General features: G+C 34.9%; 1 protein-coding gene across 2 annotated transcripts in view; it reads right to left on the minus strand.

Moving 5' to 3' along the window:
* Positions 1 to 19686, minus strand: part of LOC136038685 (nucleobindin-2-like) — a 45484-nt gene that overhangs the window by 11261 nt on the left and 14537 nt on the right. For both annotated transcript variants that reach the window (XM_065721970.1, XM_065721971.1), the window contains exons 4-9: positions 19459 to 19686; positions 12337 to 12510; positions 11020 to 11122; positions 7127 to 7307; positions 4702 to 4858; positions 2515 to 2922 (exon numbers count right to left, since the gene is read on the minus strand). In XM_065721970.1, the coding sequence (XP_065578042.1) occupies positions 2515 to 2922; positions 4702 to 4858; positions 7127 to 7307; positions 11020 to 11122; positions 12337 to 12510; positions 19459 to 19686 (1251 nt within the window). The remainder of the gene's footprint in view (positions 1 to 2514; positions 2923 to 4701; positions 4859 to 7126; positions 7308 to 11019; positions 11123 to 12336; positions 12511 to 19458) is intronic.

Genomic DNA, 19686 nt, shown 5'->3' on the forward strand with positions numbered 1-19686 from the left:
ACCAAGAACTCCTGGCTGTATTTGGACATTTCTTAGCTTTAAATAATCTTAAGCACTAGATTCCGAAACTTCCCAGTAATTGAAACAAGCGTTTAGTCTGATTGCCAATTGAGCTAACAGGAAGTTTTTAAGGAATCAATTATAAAGGAGGGATATTTTGAAATGGAGATTCATGCGATTTATGTTAATTTTTTTGTACACCAAAATAAAAGAGTGTGTCAGTTGCTAAATAAATAAATGATATTTTAGTCCATTTTACATTACACTCAAGCAAACTGGCTTCTAAAAAAATCTAATTAGGTATTCAAATGACTAAAACGCCTTTTTTTTAATTTTAGGGAATTTATGCTTATCCTTGGGGAATTTTCTATTGTATTTATACCGCTGGGCGTTATTAAAGTGATTTGACACTAAAAATATAACTAATTTAAAAGCTGAACATTATCGATGTGGCTTCTTAGCGATTCGAATAGAATTAAAATAAAGGCCACAAATATTTTGGCCGCAATATCTTTAGAAATATTAAAACACCTTGAAATAATCAACGTTTTTAATAAAAAATTTAAACAATTAAAAACTTGCACAATGAAATCAAACGCTTCCAAGCAAATAAATACTCGATACATTATATAAAATACTTGCGGCCTCTAAAAATCCACAAAGAAAAAAAAACGAAATTTTCCGGTCATTATCATTTAAATTTTCCTGGAACAATTTAGTCTTGAGATTTTGCATATAGTGTAAACTATCAACTATTCGTGGCCGCACTATTCGCTTGGCGGATTATCTGCAATCTTATAGAAAATCAAAGTACCTTAAGAAATAAAAATATGCACATGCATAATAATAATATTATATGCTATGCTACCTAATTGGATTATGACAACCACATAACAGAAATTTTAGAATAAAAAAGTAATTGATAATAATATAAATAACTTATTGTCAGTGCTCAGCACTGACAAACAACCTCTGTTCCCGTCTACGAGCGTCTTACGGATTACTTGTTGCCAATAAGTATCGTTTCAACCGTCCCCTCCTTGCCCGGCTATACAATGCTTTTACTACCCCCCATCTGCTTGCTCAAGTTCCCTTCTGGAATATATTCACAGCTACCGAAAAGAAAGCCATTTGCAGCGCATTTTACAGATATACTAAGTTTCTCCTGCGTCTCCCTTTGTGGCACAACAATGGCGACATCTCCAGGAAGTATAAGGTCACCAACCCTTCCATGGCCATAGAGAGAAGAATCTCCAAATTAAGTACCAATGTTTTAAGAGCCAACCACCCCTGGACTAGTGTTATTTTATAATATTTGTAGTGGAAATGTAAATTAATAATAATAATAATAATAATAATAATAATAACAATATAAATAACTTATGTGGAAAGCAGCTGTATCTTGATTTTTAGCCTCCCCCCCCCCATTCCAAGTTATCCGTGGAATTAGCCTACCGCCAATATATGAGTATGGAGTTCGCTGTATTTAAAAGAATTCCAAATTGGATAGTGAACATTCTCATAAACCCTAAAGGTTGAAATCTTCTTCTTACTCTGAAAGAAACAAATAAGCAGTCTCGCGTTAGTTTTCCAGTGATATTGCCGTTTGAATACAAAATAGCAAAAGCTTTAGGTAAATCTATTTGAATAGAAAAAACTTACAAAATTAAATATGTTTCTAAATACCATTTTCCAGAGTAAAGGTCAAGAGAAAGAAAAGACGAGACAAAAAAGCAAATAGTAAAGCACTCATGAACAGGTAATATAATCTAACTTATTGAGCCTTTGGAATGGATCACCACCTTCAGAGGGTGCAGGACGAAAAAAATAAGCGAACTGATTATTACAAAAAGGGCTATAGGATAACTTTGAATTAAGGTAATTTTATGACTATGCCTTTACTGTCACGTCTAGAAGTCGTATTTAAGCCTTTCACAGTTCTGAGATAACTGCTAAAAACCGTTTTCTAAGCTGATCTCGAAGGGAGAGAGTCGGACTTTGATTCTACTTATCTACATTGCCCTGGTGATCTTCCGTTTAAGAACAAATTAGCAAACGGTGTTTGGCAATCACCTCTGAAGCATGAAAATGTAATATATGCTGTATGATTTAAGCGTGACATCAACGATATAGCTTTATGATGTTTTGCACAACTCACTATCTAGAAATAAAAATAGTCAATTTCCTAAAGAGTTAAATAATAAATGAATTCAAGTGAATTTCATGCGCTATCATAAACAATTTTAATAGAACCTTGACGTGAAAATAATGTGTCTAAACTTATTCACAAAATAATTCGGAAAAGGCAAAGAGAAATATAGAGAGGACACAGGAAAAAATATCCGATTAATATAAACAAGATTAAGCGAAAGTCTTAGGCATTTTATAAATTTAGGTAGGTATACGCAGTGCAAACTAGGAAAGAATTGAAGGGCCACCACCTTTGCGAACTTTCTTCAATCATACATGATAGAGTACACAAAAGCAGACGCTAGTTTAAGTAATTGGCCAAACCTTGGCTTGTCCTGGCATATCACTCCTTGGAGGTAGCTGTTGAGGCACAGCAGCTTGTGGGAGATAATTAGCAGGAACCATATAATGAGTTTGATTATACTGCATATATTGTGGGGCATATTGGGGCATCTGACCCTGTGGAACTCCATACTGTGGTACATGACCAGGATTGACAATAGGTGGGACATACTGAGGTAAATGACCAGGTTGAACCATTGGAGCACCGTATTGAGGTATTTGGGCTTGCTGCATCACTGGGCCACCATACTGAGGAACAGCATAATGAGTTCCATTATGAGGTACTTCATATTGCGGCATACCATATTGCGGTGCCATATGGGGCACACCATATTGTGGTGCCATCATATGTTGCGGTGGCATAAGGTTTAGATGAGGCTGTGGTGGTAACTAGAGGAAACAAACGATAAAAATATTTAATTTGAAGAATAATAAAAATGTGGTTCAGATCAGAACATTCACCAATATGGTTCCGATTTTCCCCTAATTCATTAGTCTTTAGGGGCAAACCCTATTCTCTATTCCACAACTAGGAGTGATGGGAGTGGTTTCAAAATATTAAATTAAAACACAGGTAGAATTTTACATATAAAAAATCTAAAACGAGAAAGAAGCGTTTTTTTCCAGAGAAGTTTTTAGGAAGCTACTCGAATCTTGAGGTTTAACAGACTATTCAACGATCTATGTTAGTAGCAATCATTGTAGCAGTTATAATGGTAAAGACAGCAGCTGCAGGGGTCTTGGTGGCATTAGTTCTGACAAGAGTAGAGATAGAAGGTAGTCGTTTGAAGAACTGGTACTGGTAACTGTTATTTTAAAAGTTTTTTTTAAGTTATTAAGTTTTGTATATAAACACTATTATAAAATTAAATTTAAAAAAAAAAATCCATTTCTTTTTCCTTGTAGATTCTAAAAATGTAACATTTTACAAGGGCACCATTTAATGTTTTGAATTTAGTCCGTACACTTTAAAAACTCAATTAGGAAGAGCTGCTGACCTTATTTTTATATAAAACCATAAATATGCATTTTTGGTCTTTAAACCTCATGTTTGCTGAATTTCATTAATTTCAATTAATAGGACCTTTTGATAGTAAATTTGTTTAAATATCTTTATTAGACTTGTAGATCCCACAAGTCTAAATCTCTTTATTTAGACTTGACAAGACAAGACAAATCTTATCTTTTGTCTTGTAGATCCCAAATATATAGTATTTTTAAAAAGGCTGTCTTTAGAAATCTGGAAGTACCCATTTTGATAGTAAATTTGTTTAAATATCTTTTTTAGACTTGTAGATCCCACAAGTCTAAATCTTTTTATTTAGACTTGACAAGACAAGACAAATCTTATCTTTTTCTTATAGATCCCAAATATATAGTATTTTTAAAAAGGCTGTCTTTAGAAATCTGGATGTACCCACCCCCCCCCCTGCCTCTTTAAGCACGCATAGAGTGGAACAATCCAAGGCACCGAAATTCAATATTCCTCGGACGACAATGCCTCCAGTGTTGGTATAGCCCGAAGAAAAGTTATTCTGGAGAAGTCACCCTCCCCCAGTAAAAGACGGATCAGTGCTTTAAATCATTATCTATATGAGATTCTTATTAAAATTATAAATATTTACTATAAAGCTTCACTTGGAACAAATAGATACAGAATAGAAATAAAACTCAGGCTAAACCACCACCAAAGCCCGAGAGATATCTTTAAAAGGAAGGTTTCACAGAGCATCAGTGACTGTATTCGAAAATCACAACCACCTCCTTATGAGTAGCTCTCTCTCCTTGTTCCACTGTGTGTCAAGGCAACAAGACAAACAAATAAACATGACTTATGTTTATTACCCGAAGAGAAGAAATTCCTTTGGAAAAGCACAGAATAACTTTGGCTAGTGTTGCATATCTATCAGGAACCGCCATCTATCCAAGGCGGTTTCAACCATCAAGTCTACATGTCATTCATTCACAAACTACTTGAAAAAATTTAGAATGGGAAAATAGGAACACATATTCTATAATTTATATACATATCCTAGGGAGCCTTTTTAGTCCAAATTTTTGTTGGGTGGTAATATGTATGCAATTTTTCTGCTTCAGGATTTCATGGATATAAAAAAAATTAGTGAAAGGATAAAAGAAAATTGTGTACAGGCTAAGAGGTTCTCTTACCCGGCCTTCTTGTACCATCCTCTGAATTTCAGCTATTCTTCTCTGCTCATACATTCTATATTCTTCTTCGTTATAAATAGGTCCTTGATCTACCGTATCCCATCCAGGGTCCTCGTTGAATTCTGATTTCTGCGATTCCTCCAGGAACTCTTCGAAGCTTGAACGGAAAAAAATCGGTGTTTGTTTATTCATTGATTAATGCTTTCATTCCTGAATTATCAAACACGGCTGATAAAACTTAATTCTTAAAAGCGCGATTCTTACAGCACAATTTTAAGAATTGTATACTTGATACAATTCATAAAAGCACAATTTTACAATTCAAATAAGATAAAACCATGAAAGGAAAAATTCGTTTCACTTCAGGAACGAAATAGCACCCTGGTGTCATTTGGAACCATCAGACAGTAGTGTTCGATTCGTTACTATGACTATAAAAAAATTTTCTTGAGAAATAGAAAAAAAACAAATGTCGCATTTTGTAGATTATATCATAGTTTGGGTATTGTTACACCGTCAGCAGTGAATTTTATTTACTTTCCAGGTAGGGTAGTAGCTCCAGTCCTCAGATCTAACACGAATATCAAGTGCAAAATCTGATCTTCGATTTTAAGAGCCACTGCTAAAAACTGCCAATTACGTGAATCTAGCTTAGGATGACAGAACATGGATTCGCTTGTTCTCAAACAGTTTTATTGATATACAATTGAAAAATTTCCACTAGCCTGTCGTGTGACTCTTAATCACTGCAAATCACTTTAAGAATCTGTTTAGAATCACTGTTGAAATTTAGGAACCTCTTGGTTTCCTCAAATTGGCTAAAAACAGTTTTGGACGAATTTGAGAAAACAATTTTGGCTAATTTGTCATCTTCTATATGTTTAAAAAGAAAGAATCAAGGGATGTAGAGAAATAAAAGATACACATACAAAAAGAAATACTTTACACGAAGGCTAGCAAAAGGAATAGGCTTATACAGACGGAAAATAACTGCTTGATTTTCGTACTTCTGCCGGGTGGTACCACATCGAACCATGACTTTGAAAGAGTATAGAACGCTAACGACTGCGTCAGGAGTGGGAAAAACACATTATGAGACTCCCTAGAGTATTCACAATTTTTTTCATTTAGAGGCCAGACAGAAAGATTTTAGTTTTTGTTGTAATTAGGGGTTGCAAAACCGTCACTCACAGAAGGGTGTTTTGACAAAGAGGCTGTGACGTTTGAGGCTACCAAACTAATATTAATCTGCGAAGTAAGTATCTGATAGAAATAGACGTTAATAAGAGGTTTTTTGGCTTCCTTCGGGAATCATGGACCATTCGGTACCGTGACTGGGTGATAAAAAAAAATTAAGGCAGAGGGATGCAACCATGCGTCCTGGAAGACTTAATCAAATACTACTAAAAATTTACTTTTACAGCGGAGCCCTATGAAAATGCGTTCTATTGCTATGAACATGGCTCGGCAAAGATCGAACCCTTGGTGAGGGAGGGAGTTTGCTAGAGTAACTTTCCTACGAGAGGGAAAAATGTGAAAAAATAATTTTAGGTTAGAGAACTACTATGATATTTTCTTTGTCTTCTGCTGACGGTGATCATTGAATAAATGGCCAGAATTTTGTTTAGGTTATAAGAGACTGGACGTTAGCTGAGTACCTATATTTTGAGCTCTTCATAAACTTTGGATTTGGGCCGATCTTTTCCTCTTTAAAACGAGCTTAAGTGAGACGTATCCTAGTTTACTATGGGATATTCTTGTGCTACTGTAGCTGGATATGTACATACTGTTGCAGTTGCAAGATCGAAGGCGGCTACAATCGATGGAACCAAAAGCCCAATCCTGAGGCTTTACTTTTCCAATTTGTGATAGGTTGCTATCATCTATTTTCCCCCATATTTTTCAACCTTGCGGCCTTCCCCTGGAAAAACTTAATGAACATCTGCTGAAGTTGGAAAAAGCGGATACTTACAAACAGCATTGAACCAACCCCATAAAAGCTAGGGAAAGATCGATGTTGGGATAAAAGTTTACCTTCCTTCACATAGTTTTACTTAGAAGCAAGGTTTCTCGAGGCGACTGTTCCAGGGGCAAGTTTTCAGAGCAAAATTGTTTCCTGTTTCCCACTTTTTATCAAGTTAATGTTGCGCTTCCTCACTGACTTTTTTACGCTTCTAGCCAATGTTTCATTTTTAGTTCAAGCAGATTTTATTTGTTTATTTTTTTTTATTGTAAACTTTTTCAAAAACCGAAAACCACTTTGATAGCTTCGATGAAAAAGCTATGCAAAGAGTTGCTTTATTATGTTTACACTTTTAATGATTCTTGTAGAGTATTGTGAATTTTAATGTTTAAATATTTTAAGCGATAATGTTTACTGTGATTTATTAAGTTTTTCTCGGTTTAATGATAACTTAGGAAATACCTTATAAGACCGTCTCTGTTTTTGTCAGTTTGTCTGATCACATGCTCCCTCATCCTTTCCATTTCCTCCATACGCTCTCTCATATCATCTTCAGGGGCATTTGGATCGTACATCTTATTCAACTCGTTTCGAAATAGTGCTTTGACTTCATTTGGATCCCAAACGCCATTGCCATCAATATCTGAAATGAAGTGGAAAAAATTTATTTTTCAAGCTACACAATCTATACATGGAGGATTCAGTGTTTATAATAAAAAAAAACAAAAAAAAACCACTATCAAAATATGCCACGTCAATGAATTAATCACAAATGAAATCATAGTTTACCCATTCTTTTGGAATTTCGGACACCGTTCAGCATATTTAGGCTTGAGCATTAAAATTTATCATTCTTTGGCTCTAGAGAATGTTTTTTTTTTTTTTTGTTTTTTTTTTTTTACCGGAATTGGACCTAGTTCACTAATTTAACATTAAGCCATCAAAACTTCAGTTATAGTTTTGTAATTACAATGACCATCGAACCACTGATCCATTCAAATCAAGAATATAAACCTGAAAATATCCTTCGCCAACGAAATAATGAGAACCCTCTGGCAGGTCAGCTACCGATAATAAAAATTAAACCTCCAATCAAAGGTTCAACTACATGAACCAAAATGCCCCTTCAGTAGCAAGTTCCACTATTTATTTATACAACAAACACTTTGAAAACCTAGCAAAGATAAGACAAACCTATATTAATTTCAGTTGAACTAGGGGAACTTGAAGGATTGGAACTCAGTCGTTGCTCCACACAAATTACAACAAAACTTGTTCTTATATCAGTGAATATATCAGCGGAATAGATTCGTATCTTATGTATTTTAAACTATAGTTTATACAGGCAGCTGCACCGTTTCTCATCAAGTTCCCTTTCAAATCTATTGGTTCTGCTGTACACGATTGTCATATAGAAAGGATTTTTGGGCTTCTAAGCTCACATGCTAAAAAAAATTGCTTCAGCTCGTTTTAAGGCATATTAATTCGGAAGATTATGGACACAATTACTTGTATTCGTGCCTACAGCAAACAAGACGACTGTAACAACTGCAAGATGAATGAAACGCAAGCAAATTAACGCGAAATACATATCTTATATTAGCAATAACGAAACTTAAAAGCACCAATACCTTGTTTCAGATATAAGAAATATTCGAATGTCGTTAAATCAGATTATCTTGAAACGACCAAAAATTATTATTTAGCTAAAAATGATACTAGACATTTGCCGTTTTCCAATATGACAAAAACTTGGAAAGCAATTGGAGCTAATGTTGGAATCACAACATTAGTTTTATGTTAAAGGAAACTGAAAGCTCGACAACTGTAACGATAACATTTTAGGTAGAAAAAAGCAGGGGTATGTGGAAAAAATAACCTCCCCTACTAGTTCCATGCAATATTTTGCATACAGTTTTGTCTCATGTTGTTATATCTTCTGGTGAAATGTAGAGCCTGCTCCATGAATATTAATTCTTGGATCCTTCAGCATTTTTACTACTTTTGTAAAGTCAAAAACATTTACTTTTAACTTACTGAACAAAATTCATTACTACTACTACTACTACTAATAACTCACTGCAACACCAAGCCGCCTGAGGCCAACACAGCTACGCACGCTCGTCCGCCAACCTAATCTATTTAAAGCCTCCCTCTTTACACCCTCCCAGGAAGTTCCCATTTCCTTTAAATCTTTATTTGTGACATTCTCCCAACCCAGACAAGGACGACCTGCTTTCCGTGTAGCCCCAGACGGTTGGCCAAAAAGGACAATCTTCGGTAATCTGTCATCCTTCATCCGTAGAACTTGGCCTAGCCATCTCAACCTTTCTTTCATTATAGTCCTAGAAAGCGGGATTGAACCACATTTTTCGTACAACCTACTGTTTGAAATACGGTCAGTCAGCCGGGTACCCAGAACAATCCGTAGGCAATTTCTCTGTAAAACATCTAGTAAATTTTCATCTGCTTTTCGGAGTGCCCATGCTTCAGAGCCATATTTGACCACTGTCATTACTGTAGCTTCCAATATTCTAATCTTGGTTTGTAGACTCATCTTTTTATTCTTCCAAAATTTTTTTAACTGTGAAAAAACACCCTGAGCCTTAGCTATTCTACTTTTAACATCTTCACTGCTCCCACCATCTTTACTAATAATGCTACCAAGGTAACTGAAGCTCCCAACCTGATCAATCTTTTCGTTACCTAATGTCACCTGTTCATCTTCACTTATCCCTAGCCTTAGTGACTTAGTCTTCTTAACATAAATTTTTAAGCCTAGTTTAGCACCCTGAACTCGCAAAACCTCTAAAAATTCATTCATTTTGCTCACACTTTCATCTAATATGCTTAAATCATCAGCATAATCTAAGTCCAGGAGCGTTTTTCCTCCACATTTGATTCCATGGTCTCCAATTGCCTTTCCTGTGCTCCTTAAGACGAAGTCCATCAAAATGATCCATATAAAGGGGGATAGAACACAACCCTGCTTAACTCCTGATTTAATACAAAACCAGTAGCTAACCTCATTTCCTACCTTAACCGCAGCAGTATTATTCTCGTACATAGCACAAATCACTTTATTGTATTTTTCTGGTATACCATATAACGATAAGACCTTTGTTAACGCTCTTCTATCAACATAATCAAAAGCTTGCTCATAATCGATAAAACTGAGGACCAAAGGTGTTTGACAACTAAGAGACTTCTCAATTATTAACCTAAGAGTGAAAACTTGGTCGACACATCCTCTACCTTTTCTAAAACTGCATTGTTCTTCCCTTAAAACTTTGTCTACAGCATCTCTCAGTCTAAAAAGTATCATATTACTCAGTAATTTGCTACCTACAGAGACCAGACTAATGCCTTGATAATTACGACACTCACTCTTGTCACCTTTCTTATACCGTGGTTTAATTAAGGTTTTCCTAAAACCATTGGGTACTTCCCCTTTTTCAAAAATCATGTTCATAATTTTCAGTAGCTTATTCCTAACCTCAGAGCCACCAAATTTAAGAAACTAATTAATCATACTATCAGCACCTGGGGCCTTATTATTTTTTAATCCTTTTATTACTGTCGCTAATTCTTCTTCACTAAACAAATCTTCCTTCACATCCAAGGTATCACAAACTTTTTCATTATCATCTATATCTTTTCCTGCAACTGTATCTCGGTTTAGCACATTCTCAAAATGTTCCACCCATCTTTCTTTAACTTTTTCCTTATCACTAATTGTGGCCCCATTTCTATCTTTAACTGGGACTAGTCTGGATTGGCTACTCCCTTTCAATTTATTATCATGCCAGTATAATATTTTACTATTATGCCGTCTAGCCGCATCTTCCAGATCATCAGCAATTTTATCCATGGCCTCCACTTCACATCTCCTTAGTTCATATTTTAATGCTTTCCCCACTTTCGTCACATTCCTTTTGTTTTCATACGACCTATCACTCAGATAATTCTTATACAAACCCCTTCTACTCTCTATTAAACCTAAAGCTTTTTCACTAATATTCCTAGTTGCAGTCTTAGCACTCTTCCCTCGGACACCATCAGCAACTTCACAAATTGTTTTTCTGAAATTATTCCATCCATCTTCCACATTGTCAAATTTTAAACTCTCAAGTTTAGCATTCAACTGTTCCTGGAAGTTTTTTCTCAAATTTTCATCCTGGAGTCTACCAACATCTTAACTTTCTGGGAGGGAGTAACCCTTCCGAAATTTAAGCTTTAAATTAACCTTAGACACTACTAGATGGTGATCTTTACTTTTAACATCAATAACAGCCCTCTTATACACCCTAGTATCTTTTATTGATCCTTAGGCATTAAAAAAGATTTCAACTAACCATGCAATTTAAAGAAAGTTCTTGGATCCCAATCTTCTTCTGCCATATGATCCTCTTTTTCCCATACCTCTTCTAATTGTTGTTTACTCCCTGGATGGTGAAGCTGTAATAAGTTAGATATAAGTTGTTCATAACTAAATCAGAAACAAAATCAAAAGTACAAAATCAAATCAAAATCAAATCAAATCAAAAGAAACGAAAAGACAAAATTACTATTTAAAAAGAAATGAAAAAAGTTATTATATCCAAGGGCCACTTGGAAATAGTTGGCTTCGCATACTTTTTTAGTAAAATATATTCCGATAACTTCTAATTCCAAACTGCAAGTGCAAACAAAGGGAAAATTATAAGAATTTCATATTTTGCTCAACCCACAAGCCCCCTAGCTTTTTTGATTAATGAAACATACGAGACAACTTAGAAACAATTAAAAAAAATACGCTTAATGAAAGAGTGCTCATTCTGAAATGTGCTAATCTCGAAAGACGTACAAGATATGACAATGATGGATTAAGACATTGTTGCTCCATTAATTCACCGAATTTACTACATTCGATCAGAATTAAGTTTATAGTCGATCTAACTTTGAACGGATTTAGAAAGGAAGAATCTGGTGCTGTAGCGTGACAGGGCCTGAAATGTAGAAACTCACTACAGCATCAAGCCACCAAAGGCCGTCACACTGGCGAGCAAACTATTTAAGGCCTTAACTTTAGCCTGGACTTCCAAAGGAATCTTAAGGCATTACAAATTATTTTCATACTCTCGTCTGAACATAATCTTGGCTGCTCTAGAGGACACATTAAAGCAAACGGACCAAAGCTCTTTCTGGATACACAAACAGAGAAGAATGCAAACATTTCCAACCTATGGATTGTGTTAGCCATCTAATTACTAGCCTTTATTCCTAAAAAAAATAGCCAGACAAATACTAATCAGACCTATCGTGGCTTCCAAAATGCATGGACAAAACCTAGAAAGATGTACCCATAGTCTGAAACATTTGTAGCTTCCCTAGGTCGCAGCGAGGAAAATTAGGAGCATGGATATAAATCTTAAAACCAGGATTTAGCACAGAGTTGAAACAATTATAGGAATTACAGTGCATTGATTTTTATTTTCTATGTCTAACGCCAAGAGTAATCATACAAAAAAAGTGCTATTTGGTGTTTCTTATAAACAATTTTTGATCATATAGAGAACCTTTTTAGATTTATATACATTAAGAAGAGCTTCTGAAAATACTACATGGCTATCAGAATAGATTGCACACCTAGTTAGAAACAAAACAGAAGCATTAATACAATCAATCTTTACCTTCGGATGATCCTTGTGTTTCTTTTGCTTCTCTTCCCATTCTTGTTCTTCTTTCTTTTTAGCCTCACCATCGACTTGTTCCAGTTTTCTTTTGTGATCAAATTCTTTCTCCATTTCATATCTTTTGAAGTCTTCTCGTCTCTGCTTATCAGCATCATCCAAATCTTTAGTTGTCTAAAAATAATATATTCTACAATGAATGAGCAAGCTGAGACTCATTGTGTATCAAGAAGTCCCTTCAGATTATCGGAACTTAAAACACAGGGTTTGGACAAACCTTACAGACTTTGCTTTTAGTATTTATATTATATTCATTACGACATCCGTTGGACAATAGAGACATTGGAAACATTATAGCACCATCAATTTAAGCTTGGCTGAATGCAGATAAGAACAGGCAGAAAATTCCCAAAAAGCTTTTTGAGCCAAAAGGGACCTAAAGTAGATTAGCCTACTTTCTATCGACTAAACTACATAAAATCAACAGAGTAAATCGATTGATTTTTTTTATGTTATCTGTCGATTTTATGATTCTACAAATCTTTCCAATTCTTGTGTCTAGCGCACTCACGGACGATGAGTACACCGAACCCTTATACACAAACCTAAAATTTTGAAGTTCAATTTAAAGAGTCAAAATTGTACCTAGTGAAGGAATGAAACAAACTCTTTCTGAATCCCGATTTAAAATGGAAGCGGCAATTTCGATTCAAGGAAAACCTATATTTTTATACGGTTGGACTTCTTTCTGATTCAATTGCTGACTACTCAAATCGCCAGATCAGAATTTCCAATATCAGGAAATTCCAGTGAAGTTTTTATTTGAAAAACATTCTTTTTTATGAAAGTTGGATTATACAGTGTAATCATTCCTTATACACTAGTTGGAAAACCTAATTGATTCCACAAAGGCTCAGAATTGTTCTTGGGTACATAAGACAACAAAAAAACATTCTTTTTATCATATTTCCAATTTTTCCCATTTTTAAACGATATGAATCCTCAGTGGCAGCAGTTTCTGAACAAGAATACGATGTATCACTTTAATCAAGGCATTAGTACCGCTTCTTTACAGACATTATTAGGGGACACGCTTAGTTGTAAATCCAAATCAATTAGTTTAAATGATTTTATTAAAGAGTGAAAATGCTTCAAGACCCATCAAATATAAACTTGATCAGTTTTTCTGGAGTAAGGCTAAGCTGAAGGCATGACTTTAAACAGAACTTTTAATGCTTCCTAACAATCGTAGGTAGCCTACATAATACTGTGGCTAAAAAAAAGGGCGCACACTTTTTTAAAATCTAAATGTAAAATTGAAAAAGAATCCTCAAGTAGGCTTTTGTTCACTGGTCACATTTGCAGAGGCATAATTATTTCAACAGGACTTGTTCCTGGGTACAAAACTCGATAGGGACAGAAAATACCTCAACACCTCCAGTTCAAAGGCTACTTACCATAACTTGATCCAAATACTTACATAAAAGAAGCCATAGTCTTTAGGTAATCTGTTTTTTTTTTTTTTTTTTTTTACCTAGAACAAAAACTGCTTTGTCAAAACACGTGGAAGTAATATTTTTGAAAATTGTGGATATGAAATTATTAAAGCGGTTAGTTTCATCCTTACTTTTTGGGCATGACAGAATCTATTTCTGCATATGTAGAAAAAAAATCAAATAGGATTTCATCCAATTTTTTATTATTATTTTTTTTAACCCAAAGGATTCTTTTCTTGGACGGAAAGCTTCCATACATACAAACCAAAAGAATGAATCTTATAAATATTTAGGGCAAAAACGGCAAACAGATACTCTTGTCGATGTTCAGAATTTCGGATTTCTCGAGATCTGACAAGTTGATTAGAATGACATCATCTTATCTTTGAAAACCGAGTTAATACTGACTCCAAATTTTTATTTCAGACATTTGTATTCTACCTTTCTACACCTTATTAGACCGATGGTTCGGCACACTTGTCTGCGTTTTACTGGGGCATAACAACCTGGGGTATGTCAACACCCTAACCAATATCTCTTCGGAGCCTCCACGCTCATTTCAAAACACTTTGACGCGGAAAAACGCTTGGCGTACCCTGAACATTTGAATGTGCTAAGTTTTTCTCTAAATTACTCTAAACATCAGGCATTTCTTTAACAGTATTCACCTTGTCCCCGAAAAACAAAAACATTTTTCCTTGTTGTCATAGTTGAGTAAACAATATTAGTAATTACCTAAGAAAACTTGTTACATAATTGATTGCTAAGTCGATTTGAATTAAACCAACTCCAACTAAGTAACATTGTGTATACTAATTTCTGTTCAACGCTAATGCACCTGAATTTGAAACTCTCATAGAGCAAAATCTCACAACTGGCTAAAGGCAGTTTACAACTGGCACTCTTGAAATATCGCTTTAGCAAAAAGCGTGTTTTAGATTTTTCTTATTTTACCAGAGAGAAAGAATAATGTTTTTAAGCTTTTTTTTCAGGAACAGGTTTTTGTTGAAGGACGAATACTAAAAAAACTGCAAAAACAAAATGATGGTATGGCTTCTATTTTGATAAGCACATAGACTCATTGTACATATTGTTTGATCTAGAGGCAGTGGTCCATTTTTTCCTAATCAATGAATGAATGGTTCTTTTATTATTAATCATTTCTCAAAACATAAAAAGCAATTAAACAAGCATAGCCACAACTAGAAGGTCAAATAACATGTGTGCATAATGGCTAAAGTAATTGATTAATTCACGAAAACAATAAGATGTAAACAAATATACAAGAAAAACTAAACCCTCACAAGGGACCCACTTTCAACCTGTATCTCGACCAAAGAGAAGCTTTTTGACCTGCGATTTAAATGAAGAAACTGATTGAGAGCCCCTAATCTCTCCGGGAGGCTATTCCGGAGGGTCACACTCACGTGACGAAACACATGGGCTGATTTCACTGAATTTCTCTTCTCAAATACTAGCTTATCCGGATTCCTAATATAACAAGAATGATTAACGGAATTAGTTGAAAATATATACACAAAACAAGCTGTCAAAACACCATTTAATTATTGTTATACTAGTGTTAATAACTGATGATCACGTAACTGACCACCATTCAAAATTTTAAAATGGGAATAACAAGTAAGTGATAAAATTAGTACAAGCCCCTAAAAGAAAAACACTTTATTGTGAATTGTCTACGTTCTTTTATAATTAGCATAAAAGATGCTTGCCCAAAGGGCATACCCATATACAATATAAGATTGGATAATCGCCCCATAAATAATCTTGAAAACAAAAGCCGGGAAAAAAAAATATGAAAACGACAAAGTAAACCTAGGCCTCTTGCTGCCTTGGGCGATATAGTCTCACTGAGTTTCTTCTATTTCAAATTACAATCAACAAAAATTCCAAATACCCCATTTCAAAAACTATTAATTAGATACCACCAATACAAATATTACTCAAAGAATTTATTACAACACCAGTACGGTTAAAAATCATATAATTAGTTTTACTAACATTTACACTTATAAAATTGAGACTAGTAAATGTATTCAGGTACTAAATGACATCACTTTACGCGAAATACGAGATCTAAAAAAATTCGCCTCTACAATTGTTATTGATGTGTCGTCTGCAAATGCTACAAGACTCGCACCAGGAAAATAGAATCTTAACGTATCAATATATACTAGAAACAATAAGTGATCCCAAAACAGTTTCTTATGGAACTCCTCAATTTGCTTGTGATGCAGCACTTGTAGTATTATTAATCACAAACCACATTGAACTTCCATGCAAATAGGATCTAAACCACTGAAGACAGCTATCCCTGATTCCCAAATAACTAAGTCTACGCAGCAATAATTCAAAATCAACCGTGTCGAAAGCCTTTTTAAAACCAATAAGAATTGTTAAAGGATTCTTTCCACTTTCAAACAAAATGATGATATTATTAACCAAATGATGCATCGCATGACTTATTGAATGACCTTTTCTAAATCCAAACTGAGTATTGCATAGTAATTCCAAGGACTCAAGATATCTATAAGCTCGCCCAAGCAAAATTTTCTATAAAAAAAAATTGAAAATAATGGTAGGATTGGTATTCGTCTTCAACTAGTCACCTCTTGCTTATTTCCGTCCTTGTGCAGTGGTATGACTCATGCCTCCTTTAGAGCATCTGGAAATTAGCCTTTCACCATTGAAAGATTAATCAAGAATAAAATAGGTGGTAACAAATGGCATGCTACAGTTTAAAAAGCTTTAAGATTTAGGCTACCTATCCCAGCAGGATTGGACTTAATTGTCTTGACTTTTTCATGTTCAGCAAAGTATAGGGCTCAATAACCATTGCGTTTGCAGACCCTCTTTCGTCATTGAAGCCTTCGCTCATATTCACGTCACTAGACTGAGCAATATCACTTTTAATTAGTCACAATGTCCCAATCTTTGAAAAATGTTGACTAAACTCATCAGCAATATGCTTTAGCTCAGCCGCTTGTTCCATTCAGTAAAATGTTATCAATTTTAATATTTTTACGTTCACCCTTCAATACATCATTTATAATTTGCCAGGTACCTTTCATATCAACAGCATTTTCATTGAACTTTTGAGAATAATATTTCTGACAGACGATCTCCTCAGAGAATTCACAAAGTTCCTCGCGCACTTAAACTTTTCCAGGTTTTTTTGCGTATTAGATTCCACATAAAAACGGTAAAGCTTCTTTCTTTCTTCAATACTTTCTATTATTGCAGCATTAATCCATGGTTTTCTCGGCCCTCTTTTCCTTTTCTTTCACAATTTTTATTGGGCAACAAGAATCATAAACCAATAAAAGGACATTTAAAAACTTATATAAAGCGACCGAAGCATCTTCCTTTTCTTCTGAAACTTCTTCCCATGATATACAACTAAAAGGCTCTTGAAATCTTCTCAAATTTGCCGACTTAAGTTGCCTTATTTTGATTTTTTTTTTTTTTTTTTTTTTTCTCGACTTCAAGACTTCTCTTTACTCGAAGACTTGACTGAACAAATTATAGGGAGATGATCAGATCCCAGCCCAACCACAACATCACAAACGCATTTAGAAATCAAAATTCAAGGCACAAAAATATTATCAATTAAAGTGGCCAAATGATCAGTTATTCTAGTTGGGATTCCAGCTATGGAAAAATAACGATGCTATAAAAAAAAAAAAAAAAAAAAAAAAGGAATCAACCCCATTAAAATATAGAACTTCTCAAGAGCAGCACCAGACAAAATGAAATATTTCTGTTTTCTACTGGCACCTCTACTGTAACAGTTTCAATCTTGCCTTCAGTCCAACAAGTCAAATCACCCCTCTCCCTGTACCTTGGTTAATCCTTCAGTATAAGAGCAGATTTCATCTTGGCAAGCCTCTTAGACTTCCCAAAAAGTAAATATACCTCTGCAAATGTTAAGTGTTTGACCTGAAAGTAAGGAGCGACATCAAGATTTAAAACGAATATAAATTATTCTGTATATGAAAGGGGCTGTCCCCTCCTCAACGCCCCGCTCTATACGCAAAAGCTTTTATTGTTTTAAAAAGTAGAGTTGTGACAAAGAGTCAAACTTCAGCGTAAAGAGCGGTGCGTTGAGGAGGGGAGCCCCTTTCATATACAGAATGATTTCTATTCGTTTTAAGTTTTAACGTCGCTCCAGAATTTCAGTAAAAAAAAAACTTGTTTTTTATTTAATTTCTGACCATTTTTTTAATAATGTCGGGAAATCCAGCTCCCCCTCCATGGAAAAACCCATTTCGGCCTCAAGCCGAACACATACAATATCTTTGGTTTATTATCACAAAAAAATCATAGTTATGAAGCTGCTTGATAAATTAAATGCAAAGATTGGCCGGAAAATAACACAAATAAATTATTGCTTGACAAAATTCGAACTTCAGTGTAAATTGACGAGGGGGAAAACTTCTTCATATTGAGGGGGTTCGCCCCCTCGCTCTTTACGCTAAAGTTCGAATTTTGTTCCAATTCTTTAAGAATGATCCCTGAATCACAAATGTCGTTTAATTAGAATAAATAGCTGTTTTGAAAATACTTTATTGTAAACAGGAACGTACTGACGAGGGGACGAACCCCCTCATACACGTAATAATTCCTGTTCGTTTCAAGTTTTAGTGTAACTCCTTACTTTCAGTTCAAAAAACTTGTTTTTTTAATTTAATTTCTGATCTTTTTTTAAATAATACTGGGATATCCAGCACCCCCTTTCATGGATATTATCTTCCCCCATGAAAAATTCCTCCATGGAAAGATCCTACCACATAACACAATCCCCCCTGAAAACGTCTGTATACTTACCAATAACAAATAGTATATGTAAACAATGGGGAAAGTTCCTGGCTTGCAGCTGTTCCACCGGGGACTTTGGGGGATTAAGTCGTCCGCAAGGACATAGTTATGAGATATTGAACAAAATGGCTATCTCAAAATTTGATCCAGTGATTTTGGGGAAAAAATAAGCGTGGAAGGGGGCATAGTTACCCTTCAATTTTTTTGGTCACTTAAAAAGGGCACTAGAACTTTTATTTTCCGTCCAAATGAGCCCTCTTGCAAAATTCTAGGACCACTGGGTCAACACGATCACTCCTGGAAAAAAACAACAAATAAACGTGATCTTTCTTCTGGCAAAAATACAAAATTCCACATTCACGCAGATAGGAGCTAGAAACCTTTACAATAGGGTTCTATGATACGCTGAATCTGATGGTGGGATTTTCATTAAGATTCTATGACTTTTAAGTGGGGTTTCCCTCTTTTTTGGAAAATAAGGCAAATTTTCTCAGGCTCGTAACTTTTGATGGGCAGGAATAAACTTGATGAAACTTATATTCTTAAAATTACTATGAAAATCCGATTCTTTTGATGTATCTATTAGTATCAAAATTCCGTTTTTTAGAGTTTCTATTACTATTGAGCCGGGTCGCTCCATACTTACAGTTCGTTAGGCTACCACGAATTGTTTCATATGTTAAAATCAAAATTTATTCGAAAGTTTCTTCCACTTCAAACTGCCTCAGACACAGCCTAATCTAAAGTCCATAGGCATGCTTTTTTAAACTCAATGTGTTCAACTTACTTGGATAATCAGCTTCCTGAGGTCTTCTTTTTCAAAAGTTTGTAGGTTTTTGTGATCAATATGTCCCGGAATCCTTAGCCTACCACCAGGTCTATGAATTCCTTCCTTTTCTTCATATTCAGCAATTGCTAGCTTCCTCAGTCTTTCAATCTCCTGCCTTTTGAGCTCATCTAGCTTAGTTCTTACATTATGGTGTACCAAATCCAAATCATCAGATATTTTGCCTTT

Source organism: Artemia franciscana, chromosome 18 (genome assembly GCF_032884065.1).
Source record: "Artemia franciscana chromosome 18, ASM3288406v1, whole genome shotgun sequence".
Classification (NCBI taxonomy): domain Eukaryota; kingdom Metazoa; phylum Arthropoda; class Branchiopoda; order Anostraca; family Artemiidae; genus Artemia; species Artemia franciscana.